The sequence below is a fragment of the Balaenoptera physalus genome (genome assembly GCF_965194825.1).
Source record: "Balaenoptera physalus genome assembly, chromosome: 8".
Classification (NCBI taxonomy): Eukaryota; Metazoa; Chordata; class Mammalia; order Artiodactyla; family Balaenopteridae; genus Balaenoptera; species Balaenoptera physalus.
In genome coordinates this window covers 124631696-124651782 of record NC_138887.1, presented here as the reverse complement: position 1 = coordinate 124651782, position 20087 = coordinate 124631696, and the positions used below count along the sequence as shown (strand labels likewise).

The 20087-nt window shown below is 51.4% G+C and overlaps 1 protein-coding gene across 5 annotated transcripts in view; it reads right to left on the bottom strand.

Moving 5' to 3' along the window:
* DYNC2I1 (dynein 2 intermediate chain 1) overlaps nt 1-20087 on the bottom strand; it is a 50397-nt gene that overhangs the window by 15157 nt on the left and 15153 nt on the right. For 2 of the 5 annotated variants that reach the window (XM_082473222.1, XM_082473226.1), the window contains exons 5-14: nt 19124-19417; nt 15316-15371; nt 13956-14010; nt 11347-11412; nt 8321-8398; nt 7548-7767; nt 6200-6302; nt 4891-5020; nt 1769-1880; nt 976-1067 (exon numbers count right to left, since the gene is read on the bottom strand). In XM_082473222.1, the coding sequence (XP_082329348.1) occupies nt 976-1067; nt 1769-1880; nt 4891-5020; nt 6200-6302; nt 7548-7767; nt 8321-8398; nt 11347-11412; nt 13956-14010; nt 15316-15371; nt 19124-19417 (1206 nt within the window). Of the gene's footprint in view, nt 1-975; nt 1068-1768; nt 1881-4890; nt 5021-6195; nt 6303-7547; nt 7768-8320; nt 8399-11346; nt 11413-13955; nt 14011-15315; nt 15372-19123; nt 19418-20087 lie in introns of those variants that run through there. The other 3 variants (XM_082473223.1, XM_082473225.1, XM_082473224.1) reach the window with 3 other exon arrangements.

Below are 20087 nucleotides of genomic sequence, written 5' to 3'. Positions count from 1 at the left end.
CTCCAGCTTTTCTAGAAGAAACAGGGGCATGGAAATGCCACCTACAGCACCACGTCCTGCTCACCGGGCTGCGGTTAAGGACCCAGTGTGACAGCAAATCGCCATCACTGCCCTCACGGGTCGTGGGTCACGCTCAGGATGACAATGGGGAAGAGAAAGGCGAAGTGGACTCAGGAGAGGCGCCCGCTGAGAACGGACGGGACGGGGTGGGAGGCCCAGCAGTGAGATAAAGGTCTCCGACCCCCGGCCGCCCCTCCTTCCTGCTCCAGCCCACCTTTCCTCCACGTCACTCGGCACCCAAGCGTGTGAACTCTCACTGAGGCTGACTTCATGCGCGTGTGAAAGCACGGTCGTATCTCGTAAAGCACAGACTCTCCGTAACGCAGCTCGGAGACCAACCACCAGGCATCCAGCACGGGGCTGAGGACAGGCTCATTCTGAATCTACATGTCAGGTTCATGTTTACTATACTTATCGGTGCTTTAGACTTGAATTCTGAGCTGACGTGGAAACCATACGAGACAACTGAAGAAACAGGAACGCCGACCTTACACTTGATGGTACTGAGAAACGTTACTGACCCTGATCCTCTTCCTCCAGGGACTCATACGGAAATACCTATGGCGGGACCAGGACGGTGACCGCGATTTGTTTTGAAATAATTGAGGGGTGGGTGGTGGGGTTCAAGAGGTGAAGGGCTGCAAGCTGGGACCTCTGAAGCACGTGGCGGCCACCTGCCGCCCCTCAACCTTTGTACGGACTTTGAAGATTTCCATAACCAGTTTTTAAAGTCACGAGTTTACTAGTTTCAAATACCCTAGATGTGTGCTCACCTTGCCGACTTTGTATGTCTGGTTTTTAGTCTATATTCATTTCAAAATGCAAGCAATCAACATTACAGTACAGAATCCAAAGACACAGACAGTGCCTGCAGCCACAGAAGCTGCTGGGGTCCCTGCCCGGGGCAGAGCGCACCTGGCAGGCGGCCCGGAGGAAGCTGCACAGGCGGGGCGTGTTGACCTTCGGGACGACGGCGGCGGCATCAAGGGGGCCGCTCCGCTCACTCCCTGAAAAACAGCGCACATGAAACCAGCCGGCGCGACTCTCACGGTCACGGTTGCACAGGTCAAAGGGCGTACGAGCGAACCAGGGGCCCTGGAGGGGAAGCCAGGGGGTCCCATCTCATCCTCTAGATCTCCTCCTGATTTCTCAGAAGTCTATAAACAGAATCCTACTTAAAGCATCAGTTTATTATGTATGTGTTACGTTTAGGTGTGTTATTTTCTTAGGATGAGGCTTCCCTGAGGAAAGGGAGTAACAGAGGTAATTCCTCAGAATGAACAATCCACCAGTAAAGCAATATTTAGCACGTAAATAACCGAGGAGAAGCCAGGGCGAGCAGAACTCTGCATATTCCAGGGGCTTCCATCTGTCTTGATGTAACATACCTGGAAAATGTACTTAAAGGTGAAACTTCTCTAAGAATGAGAACAGACTACCCCAAATTAAGAGCAGAGAGTGTTCTAGAAGCCCATCTGCAAAGTGCTGGTTTGGCGTGTGGGCTCTTTCCCTTCCGTTTAGGAACAAGTGTCGTGAACCCTCATCAGGGCCCAGCCCAGGCCTCCAGCTCCGCGCAGGTGCTAAGGGTGGTGTTTGGAAGAGCTCTGGTGTTTCCACAGTCACGTGGTGACAACCACACTCGAGACGGAGGAAAGAACAAGAAAGGGAGTAAACACAACTCCCAGGGTCGAGAGCAGAGGCTGGTTACCCCCAGACACGGCCGCGCCTTCCCCCGGGTGCTGGGTCCACACTTCCTGAGTCTCAACCTCTTCAGTCTGGACGTCTCTGTCCACGTTATCTTCATTATACTGAACGTAGGCCTGAAAAACAAAGCTGGGCTGAACTGGCTTTGGATCTCAACCTCAGAACCATTTCTCATTACTGAAAACAACTAAAATTTTTTAAGTTAATGATGACAGTCTTCTAGTTTGTCAAAAGTAAGCATCATGGCATAAATAACGATCATGCAAAGACTGGTTGTGTCTTACACATTTGATAAATATGGGCCTAAATTTCAAAAGTGTTTTCAAAAAGTCACAACAAACAATCCAGCTCTCGTTTGAAAATACGATGACCTAGTCCACCAACACCCTATTCTCTCAGAACATAGCAGCTTTGCAAAACCAGACACAAATTTATTTATCTGAAAAATGTACATGCTTCAGTAAAGGCAGTTTTGATACTAATAGCTTTAAGATGAGGAAAACAAGCAAAGAAGTTAGATAGTCTGCTCAAGGTCAGAGTGAGTCAGCTGCAAAGCCAGGGTTAATCTGTCAGCTTCTTAAATGTCCTCCTGTGACCTTCTCCCCCGTGAAAGATTACTGACTGATATACCCAAGAGCATGTTGATAGGTGCACTGAGGGGACAGAAGAGCAACGTCCCGGGGATCCCTGACTCCAGGACTTCACCACCTCGGGAGGTGGACTGTCACACGGTCAACAGCTGGAAGTACTGCAGGGAAAGACAGGGCTGTGGGGGACGTACTGGAGCAACCTGGAGCCAGAGGACACTCAGTGCCAGTCATCAGGGCGGGGTCACCTAGCTGCCGAGAGGGCAGGACAAGGACAAAGAGCAACAGGCAGGTAGATGGCAGGAGAGGCTGGGTGGCCCAAGCCAGGTAATGGAGAAAAACAGGTAGATGACAAAGGGACCCGGCAAGAAGGATCCACAGGCAGGTGATGGGGGAGCCTGGGGGGGTAAGGGGGATCCACAGGCAGGTGATGGGGGGGCCTGGGAAGGTAAGGGGGATCCACAGGCAGGTGATGGGGAGCCTGGGAAGGTAAGGGGGATCCACAGGCAGGTGATGGGGAGCCTGGGAGGGTAAGGGGGATCCACAGGCAGGTGATGGGGGGCCTGGGGGGGTAAGGGGGATCCACAGGCAGGTGATGGGGGGCCTGGGAAGGTAAGGGGGAATGCACAGGCAGGTGATGGGGGAGCCAGGGAAGGTAAGGGGGATCCACAGGCAGGTGATGGGGGGCCTGGGAAGGTAAGGGGGATCCACAGGCAGGTGATGGGGAGCCTGGGAAGGTAAGGGGGATCCACAGGCAGGTGATGGGGAGGCTGGGAGGGTAAGGGGGATCCACAGGCAGGTGATGGGGGAGCCTGGGAAGGTAAGGGGGATCCACAGGCAGGTGATGGGGAGCCTGGGAAGGTAAGGGGGATACACAGGCAGGTGATGGGGGAGCCTGGGAGGGTAAGGGGGATCCACAGGCAGGTGATGGGGGGCATGGGGGGGTAAGGGGGATCCACAGGCAGGTTGGGGGGGGCCTGGGGGGGTAAGGGGGATCCACAGGCAGGTGATGGGGGGCCTGGGAAGGTAAGGGGGATCCACAGGCAGGTGATGGGGGAGCCTGGGAGGGTAAGGGGGATACACAGGCAGGTGATGGGGAGCCTGGGAGGGTAAGGGGGATCCACAGGCAGGTGATGGGGAGCCTGGGAAGGTAAGGGGGAATGCACAGGCAGGTGATGGGGGGCCTGGGAAGGTAAGGGGGATCCACAGGCAGGTGAGGGGGGGCCTGGGAAGGTAAGGGGGATCCACAGGCAGGTGAGGGGGGGCCTGAGAAGGTAAGGGGGATCCACAGGCAGGTGATGGGGAGCCTGGGAGGGTAAGGGGGATCCACAGGCAGGTGATGGGGAGCCTGGGAGGGTAAGGGGGATCCACAGGCAGGTGATGGGGAGCCTGGGAAGGTAAGGGGGAATGCACAGGCAGGTGATGGGGGGCCTGGGAAGGTAAGGGGGATCCACAGGCAGGTGAGGGGGGGCCTGGGAAGGTAAGGGGGATCCACAGGCAGGTGAGGGGGGGCCTGAGAAGGTAAGGGGGATCCACAGGCAGGTGATGGGGAGCCTGGGAGGGTAAGGGGGATCCACAGGCAGGTGATGGGGGAGCCTGGGAAGGTAAGGGGGATCCACAGGCAGGTGATGGGGGAGCCTGGGAGGGTAAGGGGGATCCACAGGCAGGTGATGGGGGGCCTGGGAAGGTAAGGGGGATCCACAGGCAGGTGATAGGGGGGCCTGGGGGGGTAAGGGGGGATCCACAGGCAGGTGATGGGGGGCCTGGGAAGGTAAGGGGGATCCACAGGCAGGTGATGGGGAGCCTGGGAGGGTAAGGGGGATCCACAGGCAGGTGATGGGGGAGCCTGGGAAGGTAAGGGGGATCCACAGGCAGGTGATGGGGAGCCTGGGAAGGTAAGGGGGATCCACAGGCAGGTGATGGGGAGCCTGGGAAGGTAAGGGGGATCCACAGGCAGGTGATGGGGGGCCTGGGAAGGTAAGGGGGATCCACAGGCAGGTGATGGGGAGCCTGGGAAGGTAAGGGGGATCCACAGGCAGGTGATGGGGGGCCTGGGAAGGTAAGGGGGATACACAGGCAGGTGACCAGGGGGCCTGGCACAGGAAGACCTTGAGAGGAGGGCGAGGAGAATGGAACAGGCAGGAGGGATACTGAGGTGAGCCCAGTGTCTTGGGATTTGGGAGGCACTCGGTCGCTGATCTTGGAGTCCCTACACGTAGGAACATACGTGCAGGACTCGGAGGCGGTGCAGGATGCTACAGCCCCACAGGAACCCAAGCAAGTGATCCGAGGTGACTTCCCGGTGACCTTCAGTAAACCCCCCCTACTTGGGGTTGTCCTCAGGGCTTGGGAGCGATCCACATCCGTGCCCAGGAGCCTCCAGGGCGCCGAGGACGCTGGCCCAACCTCCAGGTGACGAGCACATGACGCCTGCGTCCCTCACAACCACTCCCAGGTCTAACGTCCAGACAGGACACAGTGCCACAGAAATTCCTGCCAACGCACTGTACTCGCACTTGGCAGATAACCTGGTACTCACCTGCTTGGTGTTTTTTTTCCCAAAGTTTCTGATGTACATGTCGTACTCGTTCACTGGTGGGAGGTCCAGGAGGGAGAAGGTGAAGGAGAAGTCCAGGTCGATAAGCCGGAGCAGCTTTGTGCTGCGTGTCCTGGAAGCAAGACGACGTGACATCAGCCACGTGCAAAGGGAAGAACGGGCGGGGGAGGGAGCCCCACGAGGAGCTGGCGGCTCCGGCCAAGGGGCGCGTGAGGTTCTGCCTAGGTGGGAGCCTGAGATGTTAACAGTCACTAAGGTGGGAACCCACGCGTGGACAGTGAGGCCGCGGGGCTGCACTCCCCAGCTGTGCTGTCGGTGCCCTCGGGCCCCTGTCCCGCCTGCCCGCCGCCCACGCCGCTCTGAGGGACTGAGCCCTGGCCACTCCCGAGGGACGCGCCCAGCCAGGCGAGCTCCTGCCCTCCGCCACCCCGTCTTCGCCTGACAAGACACCGGAAGAGCCGCGCTGCTGCAGAGGTGACGGCGTGAGACCCGGGGGAGGGAAGCCCGCTCCCCGCCAGTGCGTCTCCCGGCTGACCCCACTCTCTCTAAACCTACTGCGTCCGTCCCAGATCTGGGCGGACTCTTGCATCTACTCCCAGATTGTACTGGGTTTAGTACAGCAGACCATGGGCTGAGATTCTCTTCTCCACTTTCAGGAACCTAGGAATTTTGCAGATCTCTGCGTTCACAGTCACGCACGCCTGGACTCTGACGCCCGGCGGCCCTGGCTGTTCAAAGCTCACACCCACCTCCCCCAGAGGCTAACCTGGAGCCTGCGCTTCGTCGCCTACATAACTGGCCCGCGGCACCCACGGAGGACACCGACACAGGAGGCACAGCGCCCGGGCACCCGACGGCAGGGCCAGTGTGGGACTCTTCGCCCACGAATCCCCAGCTGCCTCACGCCAGAAACAGCGCGGGCTCTGAGCGACGCCAACCACAGGGCAGGAGGGAGCAGTACCACAGGCGCCAGCTGGGCCAGGCCCACTCTCTGCTCGCGGGTCCCGGCCACCAGCCTCGCGGGCCCCTGACAGTGACCCTGCCGCAGCCGTGACATGGGGGCTCCCCAGGCCCCCCAGAACTAACACCGATGCTAGGGCCGAGCTTGTCTGCAGCACTGCACACCCGCACCAGGACACAACATCTGGACGCGGGGAAACGGAGCACAAATGAAATCACGTGCCTGAACGCCAGCAGTGAAAACAAAACAAGAGCTTATTCTTAAGGGTATGTTGAAGAAAAGTGTATTAAAACTCCCTAATTCCTTCTGCAAAGTTCCCAACACACCTACTTTTGCTTAAGGGCCTGAGTCCGACTCCTCTGGCGGCGAGAGGCTGTCGCAAAGTCCAGGAAAATCCCACAAGCAGGGGTTTCGGAGGGGGAAACGTCTGCAGCTGCACACACACAAAAAGCGTTTTCGTGACACTGAAACGTTTCTTCAAGCAAGAGAAATCAAGAGTAAACCAACTAGAAGCATGCAAACCAATTATGTTCAGTAAGGTCTTTACACATAACTAGTGTTAAACATCTTCGACGAGCATTTAAGAACCACTCCAGCTACCGTCATCTAAAACTTTCAGCAACAAAGCAAAACTTCCTACGCATGTGCCAATCACACTACGTTTAGAAATATTTAAGAATACATATACGAGGCAGTCCTCCACTCCCGCCCCACTCTCCCCCTCCCCCTCCAAAAAGTGTGTCCTCTGGTAAGGGAGTTGAGATGTGAATGCACAAAACAACTGAAGAAGAGAGACAGATGCAAGTTAATGCTGGATCAGCCACTCACTGTGGCAGAGAGAAAACAGGCAGACACGGGCAGGGGTTCGTCAGGTCACAGGGTGCAGAAGTCGTTGGCCTGGTGACCCACCGTCAACTGCCGAAGGCTCCCACCAGGACGGACAGCTCGGGCCCTCACCCTCCCGTGCAGACAGCCTCCGTTGCCTCTGTCCCCTAAGGATTTCTGCGCTTCCCGTGCAGAATGACTCCCGTCTTTGTCTACGCATTTATTTCAGTTGTATCTTACTCTGTCTTCTCATTCCTCTTGGATACGTGTCTGAACTCCTGCAAAGAGTGTGCCCTCTCCTGCCGTCTTACAGCTCTATCAGACCCGCCAGGCACAGCCGGCTCCCGGCCAGGGCACCCGCCTGGAGGCCGCGAGCAGGTTGCTGACCGAGCGCCTCCTGTTTCTCACCCCTCAGAACCCCTGGCACTCAGGACAGTCAGAAGCGTTTATGAAAAGAACGCTCCTACCCTTACAAGTAACCCTATCATACCCAGATGCCAAGAACTTCTGAGCAAAATACGTTTCCAATCTCCTAAAGAAAATCGCTGGGAGAGGACAGCTCCCTGGGGAACAGACCCTGTGCCGCCACGCTGCCCCTCTGACACGCCCGGGCCTCCTGCCGACCCTCACGTTCCTCTGTCAGAAAACCAGCAGCCTGTGCAGCTGACGGATGACTCAGCGCAGGGAAGGAGCAGGGCTGCGCCCAGACCCCCCGCGCTGAGCAGAAAGAACCCCAGTGCCGCTTCCTAACCTGAGCCTCCACAGGCATCCCTGGGGCCCTGAGCACCTGCCGGGCGCCGTCACGGGGCCGGAGGGGCTGGGAGCGACGCGGGACCAGCACGCACTCACGTACCCGGCCCCGGCCCCCTGCCACGCTCCGTGCGGCCTTGCTTCTCAAACAGCTTTGAGGACAGCTCGCCGACCCGCTCATTCTCCGCGTGGATGGCTTTCTGAATTTCCTGTATCTCCCTCCTTCTGGCCAGAGGAAGCTCTTCCGCCGTCTCTCCCGATTCAGGCTCACGTGCAAGATCGTCATCGTCCCCGTCACAGACCTCAAAGTCATCCTCGTAGTCCTGCAAACGGTAACAGACACGCGCACAGCACAAAACGCACAACTTACAGTCTGGAACAGACATGGTCCTCAGCGCGGCTCAGGGCAACTTCTACAGCTCGCAGATTTCAACATCACTGCATCACAAACCTGTATAAACTGCTGCGTCTGTTTTCCTGCATCTGTATAAACTCTACAGAACTACGGACACTGAGAGCTCTGAATGAACAATAATATGCAAACGCCTTTGTGCTGAGAATGGGAGTGTATGTGCACGTAAACGTGTGCTACATGTATACTCCATGTAGACGTACACATATATACGCATACACACGTGCACATATACGTACACATTTGATTGCAGTGCACTAACAATAGCTTAAATAGAAAAACCACTTAATTACATCATATTGGTCAGCAATGGTAGACATATAGCAAACTTTTTATAGGTGTCAGACCTAAATCAAACAGCAATGGAGTATTGAGAGCAATAAAAAGAGAAAAAAAACTATTAAGTTACTGATTTTAGAACAAATTATCTTTAAGCTGAGAAAATTTTAAATTTTTATACCTACTTCAAAATCATCTTCAAAATTGGCTGTATATTCATCAGCTCCAGCATTTTCTAAGTCAATGTCTTCCTTTTCAATTTCCTAGAGGTAGAAATCAAACATATAATTAAAATATTCAATCATAAGTTGACTCTTGCAAATAGGTTGGGAAAATACATGTTTTCTCAGATTCACTTGATGTTGCTAATATTAAAATGCAAATATTTATAAAACTAACATAACCTAATTACAACTCTTAAAGAAATACCCTAACTTATAAGTATAGCCAGAAAGAGAAAACAGTGAACAATCATATTCTTTTTGGGAAACCTCTATAATTCTGATGGCTAAAGAAAAAAGGTGTGGTACTTCCCTGGTGGCGCAGTGGTTAAGAATCCACCTGCCAATGCAGGGGACACAGGTTCGAACCCTGGTCCGGGAAGATCCCACATGCTGCGGAGCAACTAAGTCCATGTGCCACAGCTACTGAGCCTGTGCTCTAGAGCACGTGAGCCACAACTACTGAGCCCACGTGCCACAACTACTGCAGCCCGTGCACCTACAGCCCATGCTCCACAACAAGAGAAGCCACCGCAATGACAAGCCCGCACACCACAACGAAGAGTAGCCCCCGCTCGCCACAACTAGAGAAAGCCCGCGCGCAGCAATGAAGACCCAACGCAGCCAAAAAAAAAAAAAAAAAACCAATGGAACAAAATTTTAAAAAGAGAAAAAGAGAGAAGGTATTATACAAACAACCCACAGACTGGCACTCAGCACTGCCTTCCCCACTGTGCCTCTCACCCATGATCACAGCCCGGCATCTGCAGTTAAGAACAGACACACAGACACACGTGCTCAAGCACTCGCCAGTCAGGTCCCATGTGACGCACCACAGCTCCAGGGATCAGGACGAGCCCACAGCCCTGCCCCACAAGCAGGCAGATGGGCTGCTCTGCCCCTGGCCCGGCCATCACTGACCACCGCCAGCCTCCGTTTCTCCCCTGAAGTCTGAGTAAGTCCTGCAGTGGACGTGTGCTCAGTCGTGCTCCGCAGGTTTGGGGAGCTGCACGTGTCACCCTCAGGCCGACCCAGTCCGGGTCTGAGGGACGAGGAGGAGGGTGCCGGGAAGACAGAGCAGAAAGACGTTCCAGGTCTCCAGGCCAGGAGATGGCAGAAATGAAATACAGGTTCAGGAAACTCACACTTGCCCCCAGGGCTGTTCCTTCTCTTGTCCACCTCTGCTCCCCCTCGCCCGATTTACTGGTGACGTGGCACCTCCACTGCGCACAAGCCTACACACCAGGAGCCCGCCAGGACCCCGCTCTCCCCGTCTGCCAGCCGGCCCTCCGCCCCAACCCTGCCACCCCCCACCGTCCCTGCCATGTGCCCTCTCGTGCCCTCGGAGTTCAGAGGCAACCTTCTGAGCAGGAAATCTGATCACGCCACACCTGCTTCACACCCACACAGCTCCCCAGCGCCTGTGGTGGACACCCCAAGCACCACAAATTCAATCACCAAAGGGGCTTCCGTCTCCATCCTGGAGGAAGAAGCAAAACATGCCTGGCGCCTGCAGGCAGGACAGACGTGGGGAGGTGAGACCCACCCGCAGGGCTGGTGCAGAGGTGGGCACTGCTGATCTGCCCAGGGGCAAGGAGATGACTCGCAGGCTTTCGGGGTTCAAACAGGACAGATGCTGGGGATGGAGGGCAGAGGGCAAGCCTGGGGAGCGTGGGCCACCCAGGAGGAGGGGCCGAGCGTGGACCATCCAGGAGGAGGGGCCGAGCGTGGGCCACCCAGGAGGCGGGGCCGAGCGTGGGCCACCCAGGAGGCGGGGCCGAGCGTGGGCCACCCAGGAGGAGGGGCCGAGCGTGGGCCACCCAGGAGGAGGGGCCGAGCGTGGGCCACCCAGGAGGAGGGGCCGAGCGTGGGCCACCCAGGAGGAGGGGCCGAGCGTGGGCCATCCAGGAGGAGGGGCCGAGCGTGGGCCACCCAGGAGGCGGGGCCGAGCGTGGGCCACCCAGGAGGAGGGGCCGAGCGTGGACCACCCAGGAGGAGGGGCCGAGCGTGGGCCACCCAGGAGGAGGGGCCGAGCGTGGACCATCCAGGAGGAGGGCCGACAAGCTCGGAGCTCAGGAAGGAGGCGGGAAGGGCTTCATCTTCTCTCCAGAACCCAGTGCCCTGCCGTGTGGTGACCAGTGCCAGGAAGTCAGTGATCTGAGCCACAGAGAAGCCAGCTGAGCCTCAAAGTGGCCATTCGGTCCTGACCCCGGGGATGAGGACGTGGCCCTGCAGGCCCAGAGGACCAAAAAGCTGCCCCACGAGAAGGTGCTTTCGGCACATCGTCATACAAAGTCACCATACGTTACGGTGAGTGACATGCCACGTGTAGGGTACCAATAAACAGGACCCTGCTGATTGAGAAGAGAAACTAAGACAAACGTCATGCAGGAGTTTTAAGCAAAACTCATAGCATCGCAAGCTCACCGCGTGCCGGCAACTCATCCCTCAGCAAACACCCACGGCCTCACGGTGCCCAGGGCGCCCGTCAGGGGCAGACAGGAGGACGGTGCCAAGAAAGCGTTCCTCCACCTCCCACGGGGGCCCTGAGCAGAGAGCTCTCTGCTTCACCCTGCAGTTTTGGAGAGAGTGCCTTGGCGTCACCAATGGCCTCTTACAGGAGGAGAGGGCCATTTCCTTTGCCTCTGGTTTGGCTTTTATTTCTGAAAATTATCTGCGACGTGGAATATGTCTCACTGACAGTGGCCTGAATCGTGTCTCTGTGATGCCGCTGTTCAGTTTCTTTCATTCTCCCCAGACCTGCTTTCAACGCAGAGCAACACCGAGGAGGCTGAGGACTCGTCCAGCCCACGCTCCTCAGGAAGCCGCACACCCGAGGGCAGCGCGGGGCACACACGCAGCTCCCCCTCCGTCCTAATGTCCTGCTGCCCAAAAGGAGGAGGGATCACCCCCAGAAAACACACCGCGAGAGCCAGGATACGAGTGACCGCGCGCGTTGGGACAGAAGCAGAGACACGTCCTCTCCTTACCAAGGCCTCTTCGCTCCCTTGCCTCCGGGCCAGCTTCCACGCCGAGGGGCCCTCTTCGTGGCCGTGCTGGGGGACAGAGCACAGCTGGTCAGCGCGGAGGGACGGAGGGAGGGTCCCAGGGCAGCCACGGGGCCCACCCCCCCTCCCATGGGGACGCAGGTCCTGACTCAGAGGGGCACTGGCGGTGCAACTTCACACAGGAACTCAGCCTCTCTGGGCCTCGGTTTTCTCTTCCAAGAAATGGGGAGAACTGTGAACCTTCTTCCTTGTGCCAGTGAGGCGGCACAAAACCATTTGGTGCAAAAGAGTGGGGAGCGCATGGCATATCACCATGAAGAAAATGAGCAGTTTTCCACGTGTCCAGAAAATTATTCTGGCATATTGTGGGCTCTCCATAAACGCTGAAGAATGTTGATGCTATAAAATATATGACCCAATCATAAGCCAGAATGAGCTGCCAAACATCTTCAAAATCACTTCTGGGCTCTCTTAGGGGGAAAAGGCATCACATATTTTGCTCCTTTGGCAAAAAAAAGAATGTAAAATGTCTCATTCATAATTTTTTATATTGGTTACATGTTGAAAGAATAATATTTCAGAAATGTTAGATTATATATGTTATTCAAATTAATTTTATGTTTCTTTTTTAAGGTGACTACCAAAAATTTAAAATTACAAATGTGGCTCACATTATAAGTCTAGTGAACCATGCTAACACTTACCAAAAAAATTGGGAGACAGAAGGAAAACATTAAAAACTATATATTTTCATCCAATAATTCCAGTTCAAGAAATTTAGGGCTTCCCTGGTGGCACAGTGGTTAAGAATCCGCGTGCCAATGCAGGGGACACGGGTTCAAGCCCTGGTCCGGGAAGATCCCACATGCCGCGGTGCAACTAAGCCCGTGCACCACAACTACTGAGCCCATGTGCCACAACTACTGAAGCCCGCGCCTACAGCCCGTGCTCCACAAGAGAAGTCACCACAATGAGAAGCCTGCGCACCGCAACAAAGAGTAGCCCCTGCTCGCCACAGCTAGAGAAAGCCCATGCGCAGCAACGAAGACCCAATGTGGCCAAAAACAAATAATAAAATAAAATAAATAAAAGCCTTTCTCTAAAAAAAAAAAAAAAAAGAAAGAAAGAAATTTACCTATGAAAAGTAGGAGGGAGATCTGTATCATTAGGACTGGAGGGGTTTCCACAACAAATTAGGAGAAACAGTATATGCTGCATGGGGTGTATGTGTGTATAAAACAGAAAAAAAGGCATTCAAATCCCCCAAATATATATATCAAAATAGGATTGTGAAAGATAATATAGAAAAAAAGATTATGTGGGAAGAATTATTTGTAAGGCTAACTTTTTTTTCTAAGGTGTGGCTACAGCTAGACAGTAAGGGATCCCAACCACTGCCCAAAAGTGAATGAATAAAACATCCTCACATCAAACAACACATGCTGCATGACCTGATTTATGAAAGATTACTGTGCTTTTGTGTATGTATATGGAATAAAGATCCGTAAAGACGTGGCACAAGATGCTAAAGACAGGTATCTCACAGGCCAGGGTTTCAGACAACTATCAGAGAAAGAAAACGATTATTCTTCACAAGTAACAGAAGCCAAAATCTGCTTGCCACATTATCTATAACGAAACAAAAACCTAGGAAGTGGTTTGATAATAATTTTAACACCATAGTATACAATTCTAGAGATACTAAATAATCATTATGAAGACTCTTCTGATGATAATTATGAAAACGGTATAAAAGATGAAGACTGGGAGTTGTGGTGTCCTGAGTGACACCATATCACCGACATGTGCTTCTCGAGTATACACACACGCACACGTGGTCCAGAACATGAAACTATTACACCTTATGACTTGCATGTGCTTCTCGAGTATACACACACGCGCGCACACACACATGCTCGCACACTAGTCCAGAACATGAAACAACTACGTAAGGAGTGGGGCCATGAGGGCGTCAGTGATAATAACAAATGTTTGACAGAATTCGCCAGTGAGGTCATCTGAGCCTGGGTCGCTTTGTGGAGAGATTTTCTACACTAACACAATTTTGTTACTAACCACAGATCTACTCAGACTTTCTGTTCCTTCTTGAGGCAATTTCACCAATTTATATCTTCCAGGAATTTCCCTTTCATCTAAATTGTCTAATCTGTTAGCATGAAATGCCGTCATTCTATTAGTGAAAGTGGGTGCTAAAGTCTCAATCACTGTTGAACTTTCTATTTCTCCCTTTAATTCTGCCAGCTTTTGCTTCTCGTATTTTGCGTCTCTTCTGTGAGGTGCACGTTCATTTATACTTGTCACATCCTCCTGGAAGCTAACTATTGTATTACTGCCATACGTTCCTCCGCCTCTAGTGCAGCCCCTCAGGCTCTGCTACAGCTGCCGTTTGATGGTTTACCGTGTCCATCTTGTTACTTCTAATCCATCTGAGTCTTCTGATCTAAAATGTATCTCTCGTGTGCCTCCTGGAATCGCCACTCAAACAAGCCATCTGCAAACAAGGCCCGCCTCCGGGTCTGAGTCGCAGGACCACGCCCACTGCATAAGAGAATCAGTGTGAAGTGTCTTACCTTCCTTCTGGAGTCTTTATCTTTCCCGTTATTCCTCTCTAAATTCTCTGCATGCCTAGGAAGCAAATATGATCAAAATCAAAATTAATTTTAAACAAAGACTTGAAAATTAAAACATTGACATCCCAGTGAAGGCTCAGCAATTGATATGATTAAGAATGGCAGTAGGCTGGCATATTTGCAAAGCATGCTATATTAGAACTATGAATACTAAATCCTTTTTAAACTATTTTTACTATTTCAGCAGTAGTACAAGATAAGAAATATCTTCAGTAGAGAGAGAAGAAACTATGTGTTTTAACAAACTTGTGTTTGTGTATGAATCTATATCCTTATAAGAGTTCTAGAATATTCCTGTAATTTTATTAGAGAATCTCCCAAATGTTATTTTGTGTTTAATATTTGTATTTCCAAAAGAAAGATTTATCTTGAAATATGTTCTATTCTTTAATCGTATTTTATATGTTTACCTGGGACCTAAAATAAAGGCTTTCAAAATTGCAAGTTGACTCTCAATTTTTGGAACTTACATTCATACCAATTCAATACAGCATATGTTTAAAAACATACAGAACCAAGCAAAAGCTTCACTGTGCATTCCAGCAGATATGCAATATAAAATCCAGGAATCTGCACCCCCAGGTTTAAGTACTAACTTTGTTCAAACCTGTAAGAATTTGGGCAAGGCATTTAACCTGAGTCTTCCTAATCCGCAAAAAAGAATTACCAAATATAGTTGTCACAAAGAACAAATTATAACCCAGAGCTCATATACAAAATGAGGGTTTACACACAAACTCTAATCTGTAATCTTCATAAACCGCACAAAATAGGTATCATCTGAGCTGCACCAGAAAAGATGAGGCTCCAAAGGGCCACCCAACATCCCAGGGAAGATGCAGATGTGCAGCGGCCAGGCCAACGCCCTTGCCTTTGTCTGACTTGCAAACATTGGGCAGCAGGGGTCTGCGGGCGTGTCTGCGCTTAGCGTTTAGGGGACGTGAACCACAGGCCGGTAAAAGGTGTGCAACAGCCCACCTGCAGACGCTCTCCCCTCGCAAAGCGGAGACTCCCAAGCGAATCGGTCCCCCAGGTGAGGGTGGAGGGTCTAATGCTGCATGAGCAAGTATGTAAAAGGCAGAACAGGACTAATGATTCATTGACATAACGAGCTTCCAAGCTCCACGAGTACACCAAAAATACAATTTAGAGGGCTTGCATTGAGAGTAAATGAGGTGTGCCTATAATTTATTCTCACTTACTGGCCCCAGTCAGGCCCCACAAGCAGAATTCATTTTGAAGCTCTGTGTGGGAACCGTGCTGGAAACAGAATAACCAACCAAAGGACGAGTATCCTTACTGGCTTCCAGTACCATCTCTCTTCGAACTTGCGCCTCGGTTTCCGCGTTCACCATTCTATCAAAAGAAATTCCATAACCATTCATTAGAATGTCATAATGCATTAACCATAATTAGTGAACTCTGTAAAAGGAGTCACGGGCTCAGAATTTAACAACAGCATCGATGTTACCGGCATCTCTTAAAATAACCGTTTTCACAACCTCTCTTTAGTAAGTAAGGGACTTGACATAAGGGAGACGATAAGGTACACCAAAAGGTGGTTATTTGTTACCTGAGTAATGTTACCTAAGTAAAAGAAACTTATACTTATCAATTTCACATAATTTTCAGAAAATCAAACGAGATCCTTACACGTTTTCAAATGATAAACTTTCAAAAACATATGGAACATGGCTATTTCACAAATCCATGCACCTATAGAAAAAAATTTAAATGACTTTCTCTTGAATTAAGTGAATTTTTAAAAACAAAATTAAAATCAACGGACGAAGGTAGGTCGTTTAAAAAGAGAGCCATCTGCTGAGTAAGCACTGGCCAGAAACGCGCTTGGAGGGAGGGGCTGAGGCCACTCTGTGACAGGAGGGTGCGGGGAGGCGGCGCCACACCTCCCCAGGGCAGTGGGGCTCCAGACCGGGGGTGATCCGTGAAAAGCAGAGTGGAGCGGAAGAAGGGCCAGCAAGGGCACGTAGCAAACGCCGTGAAAAAGTTAAAATTATTCAAACACTTTCTGTGACCAATAAATTTTACTTCTAGGAAATTATTCCTAGAAAACAATCAGACATGTCTTAAGAGTTTCAATCTGTCATCACAGAATAATTTATAATATCAAAAAAATTACTGACCTTAATGTTCAATATTAGGTTACCTGTAAATAAATGAGGTTATGACCACAACAGAACACCAGACAGCAATTAAATGTCCCAGTGTTAAAAAAGTATTTCCCAGAATTGCCTGTGATCCACAATTACTGAGCCTGCGCGTCTGGAGCCTGTGCTCCGCAACAAGAGAGGCCGCGATAGTGAGAGGCCCGCGCACCGCGATGAAGAGTGGCCCCCCGCTCGCCACAACTAGAGAAAGCCCTCGCACAGAAACGGAGACCCAACACAGTCATAAATAAATAAATAAATAATAAATAAAAAATTTTTAAAAAGTATTTCCCAGAATAAAAAGAAAAAAGAGCGTAATTCCGATCTTGCATCTTTAGAAAGCTCACTTATGTACAGGAAAAGGACTGCAACTAAGTACACACGTACTACGCGATGGATCATCTCTGAGCCTGGGGTCACGCATAATTTTTACTTTTTCACTCTTCCTGTGTTAAAATAATCTTTCCAAAATCAATTAGAAAACAGTATAATTACATGCTTAACAGGAAGAACAGTCTGGCATCAGTCTATAAAATAGAGTGGAATGGAAAAAGAATGAAATCGGGAGTGCTAGGTAGGAAAAAAACATGATTTAATGGCTATCTAGGTATAAAAAAGGAGAAAAAGTAATCAGGTTAATTGTAAGAAATAAATTTAAGTGAAAAAGGAGACCCAGCACTGGCGGGGCCTGGACCCAGGCTGCACGTGGGCTCAGGTGACACAGCAGGGAGGGTCACCCCATCAGCACAATTCCTGGTTCCAGCTGTATGGGCTGGTGGGGAGGCTTCTGCGCTAGAAGCAGAGGTTCACAGCAACATGTGAAGTCACCTGCCCAGGGATGGCAGTGCCCCAGGTCATGCTGGATTCTTCCACTGAAGAAGTCATTCTTGGTCAGCAACCCCTAGAAGGCACTCTGTTGTATTTATTATACTTAATCACACCCTCTCCATCCCTAATCAAAAACTGCAGCAGGCACACATTAAAAGACACGTGCAATGAAAGTGATGAATCAGAATTCAGATCAAGTGAGCACTTGCTCAGGAGAGCACACATCCCCGGGAACAGTCCCCGTTTCCACCTGCCATCCTGGCATCATTACTACCAGTGCTTCCCTGCACTTTATAGTCACCTCAGCGAAAATTACACCAATCACCAGGCTAACACAGTAACTAAGCTGAAAAGTATATTTTGAATACCTGAAAGCCAATGCAAAGAAAATGCTAATTATACGATGCTCACCAATCACTCCTGACATTATTATATCACCTACTCACTTGTTTATTTCTTTATTGCATGGCTTCTGCAAGGGAATGCAAGCCCCATGGAAATAAGAACCTTTGTTTTGTTCACAGCTGTGTCCTTAGCACCTAGAACAGTGGCCGGCACACAGCGGCCCGTCAATAAATATGAACAAATTGGCTAAAAAGGAAGTTTGTCAACCGTCCTGGGACTAACATTATGTTAACCCTTATGTAAGGAGCACTATTGAAGGCATAGGTTTTATAAAGAGGCAGAATAATGTTCTTTGTGGGACCATCTCTTATATCCACCTTTAATGAAAGCCAAAGGTATACACATGACATGTCCAAGAAAGGTGTTTCTGTGGGGAATGAAGCATGTCATTTCTAGTAATTAAAGTTGATCAAGGGAATATAAAATAGGCAGGCTCAATAAAATGCTAGTGATAGGATCTAGGTGGTGGAAATTCTGTCAACTCTGCTGGATGTTTGAAAATGTTCTTAATAAAATGTTGGGAGAAAACCCTGAAAAGGTTTTGATCTATGGAAAGAGATGCAAAAGACAAGGGGAATAAACACCTGTCCACAAGGGTCTCGTGCTCAATCACCAGCCCTCTGCTTGTTGACAAGTCCGTGGTGAGGAACATGAACACACCGTGTGGCTGATCCAAGGCAGGCCTGGGGCTCAGACCACATGTGTGTGTACGTGTGACACACGGTGCTGTCCTAGAGCTGCTAAGAAGCACGACCCACGTCCTGGGCCAAAGGAGGGCAGTGGGCTGTGGGCGACACGGTGGGTTCTGGTCCCGCTGCAAAGAAAGGTGTGGTAGAATGCGGTCACGCCCACTTCAGTCCGGAAACACAGAGCAGCACAAAATGTACACACAAGAACAGATACACCAAAATGACTGCAGGAAAATATTAAGCAATTACAGTCATTATGTGTGGAAGGGAAATCAGACCCTCTGCCATCAACAGTTCTATTTTTGTGTTTTGTTTTTTTTGCAAACTTAAACTACCAATTCTGGTTGAAATATTTTGCTAAATTATTCCCTTAATTTCCACTTTAAAAAATATCAGTTTCTTTTTTAATGTTAAATTTCAAAATGTTATGACAGATTTCTGAATATATGTTAAAAGTACATTCACAGGGACTTCCCTGGTGGCGCAGTGGTTAAGAATCTGCCTGCCAATGCAGGGGACACGGGTTCGAGCCCTGGTCCGGGAAGATCCCATATGCCGCGGAGCAACTAAGCCCGTGCACCACAACTACTGAGCCTGTGCTCTAGAGCCCGCGAGCCACAACTACTGAGCCCACACGCCACAACTACTGAAGCCTGTGCGCCTAGAGCCCGTGCTCCGCAGCAAAGAGAAGCCACTGCAGTGAGAAGCCCGTGCACCGCAACAAAGAGTAGCTCCTGCTCGCCACAACTAGAGAAAGCCCGGGCACAGCAACGAAGACCCAACGCAGCCAAAAATAAACAAATGAATAAATTTATAAAAAATATATATATATTCGCCATATAATCCAAAGCCTCCACTTCACGCCTCCCAGAAGATCAGTAATCTCCGCACGTTGATCACGTAACACAGACCTGAATCACGCTTTCACCAAGGTCACCACCTTTAGGCAACAAGCCCATCACCTGGCTGCGTCCCGATGCACCTTCCCTAAGGGAGCTGGACGGTCAGGAAACGGTACCTCGGCCTCCCGCCTCCTGTGCTCCTCCTTCTCGTCCACGCTGCCTCGCTGCTTCGCCTCGTCCACACGGAAGCCTTCCTTATGGCGTTTTTCTTTATGCCTTTCTTCCCCTTCCTTGTCAGAGAATGAACTGCTTTTTTCTTTTGAATACTTCTCTCTTTTCTCCCTCGTGCTGCTTTTTTCTCGATGTTTCTTTTCTCTGTCTGGTTCTTTCTGCTTCCTGTGTCGTCTTTCACCTTCTTCTTTATAGAGCCAATACTTGAGAGGATTGTCTTTGCTGTCACCATACTGCAACTTTGAACGTGACATTGAAAAACACATGAGCGTACAAAACAGACGCCTGCTGTCTTATATACACATTACAGCAAACACAGGGGAAGACACAGAGCTCCCCTGGCTCTCGCTCCCCTGTCCTGCCGCGGGCACCTTCCCATACTCACCTGGCGACGGGAAAGGAAACCGCGCAGACCACACACACACACGCGCGCGCACACACACACGTACACACACGCACGTGCACGCACACGCACATACGCGCGCACACACATGCACACACACATACACACGCGCGCGCGCACACACACGCACGCGTGCACACACACACGCACACACGCGCACACACACACACGACAACAGACACCACAGCCAGCAGCCTCGCCCTAAGAGGGAGCATCGTCCCAATTCCTCCGCATGGCGGACACCCTTGCCCTTCCTGCCGCCCTCTCCTCGACTCCCCCGCGTCCTGAGTGCTACCAACACGCAAGGCCCTCCTGAGAGAGCCATGTGACTTGTCTGGAAGGACATCCGCTTCCGTGGGTGCACACTGCGCCTCTCTTCACGGCACACAGCTCACATGTCTGCCCCCACCCGCAGGGAGATGGTTCAGCCGTCCCTGCATCCCCCAAGCCCCCAGGGGTGTCCAGTGACCACGGGCGCCGAGGCCACAAGGCAGCGAGCTGCGAGC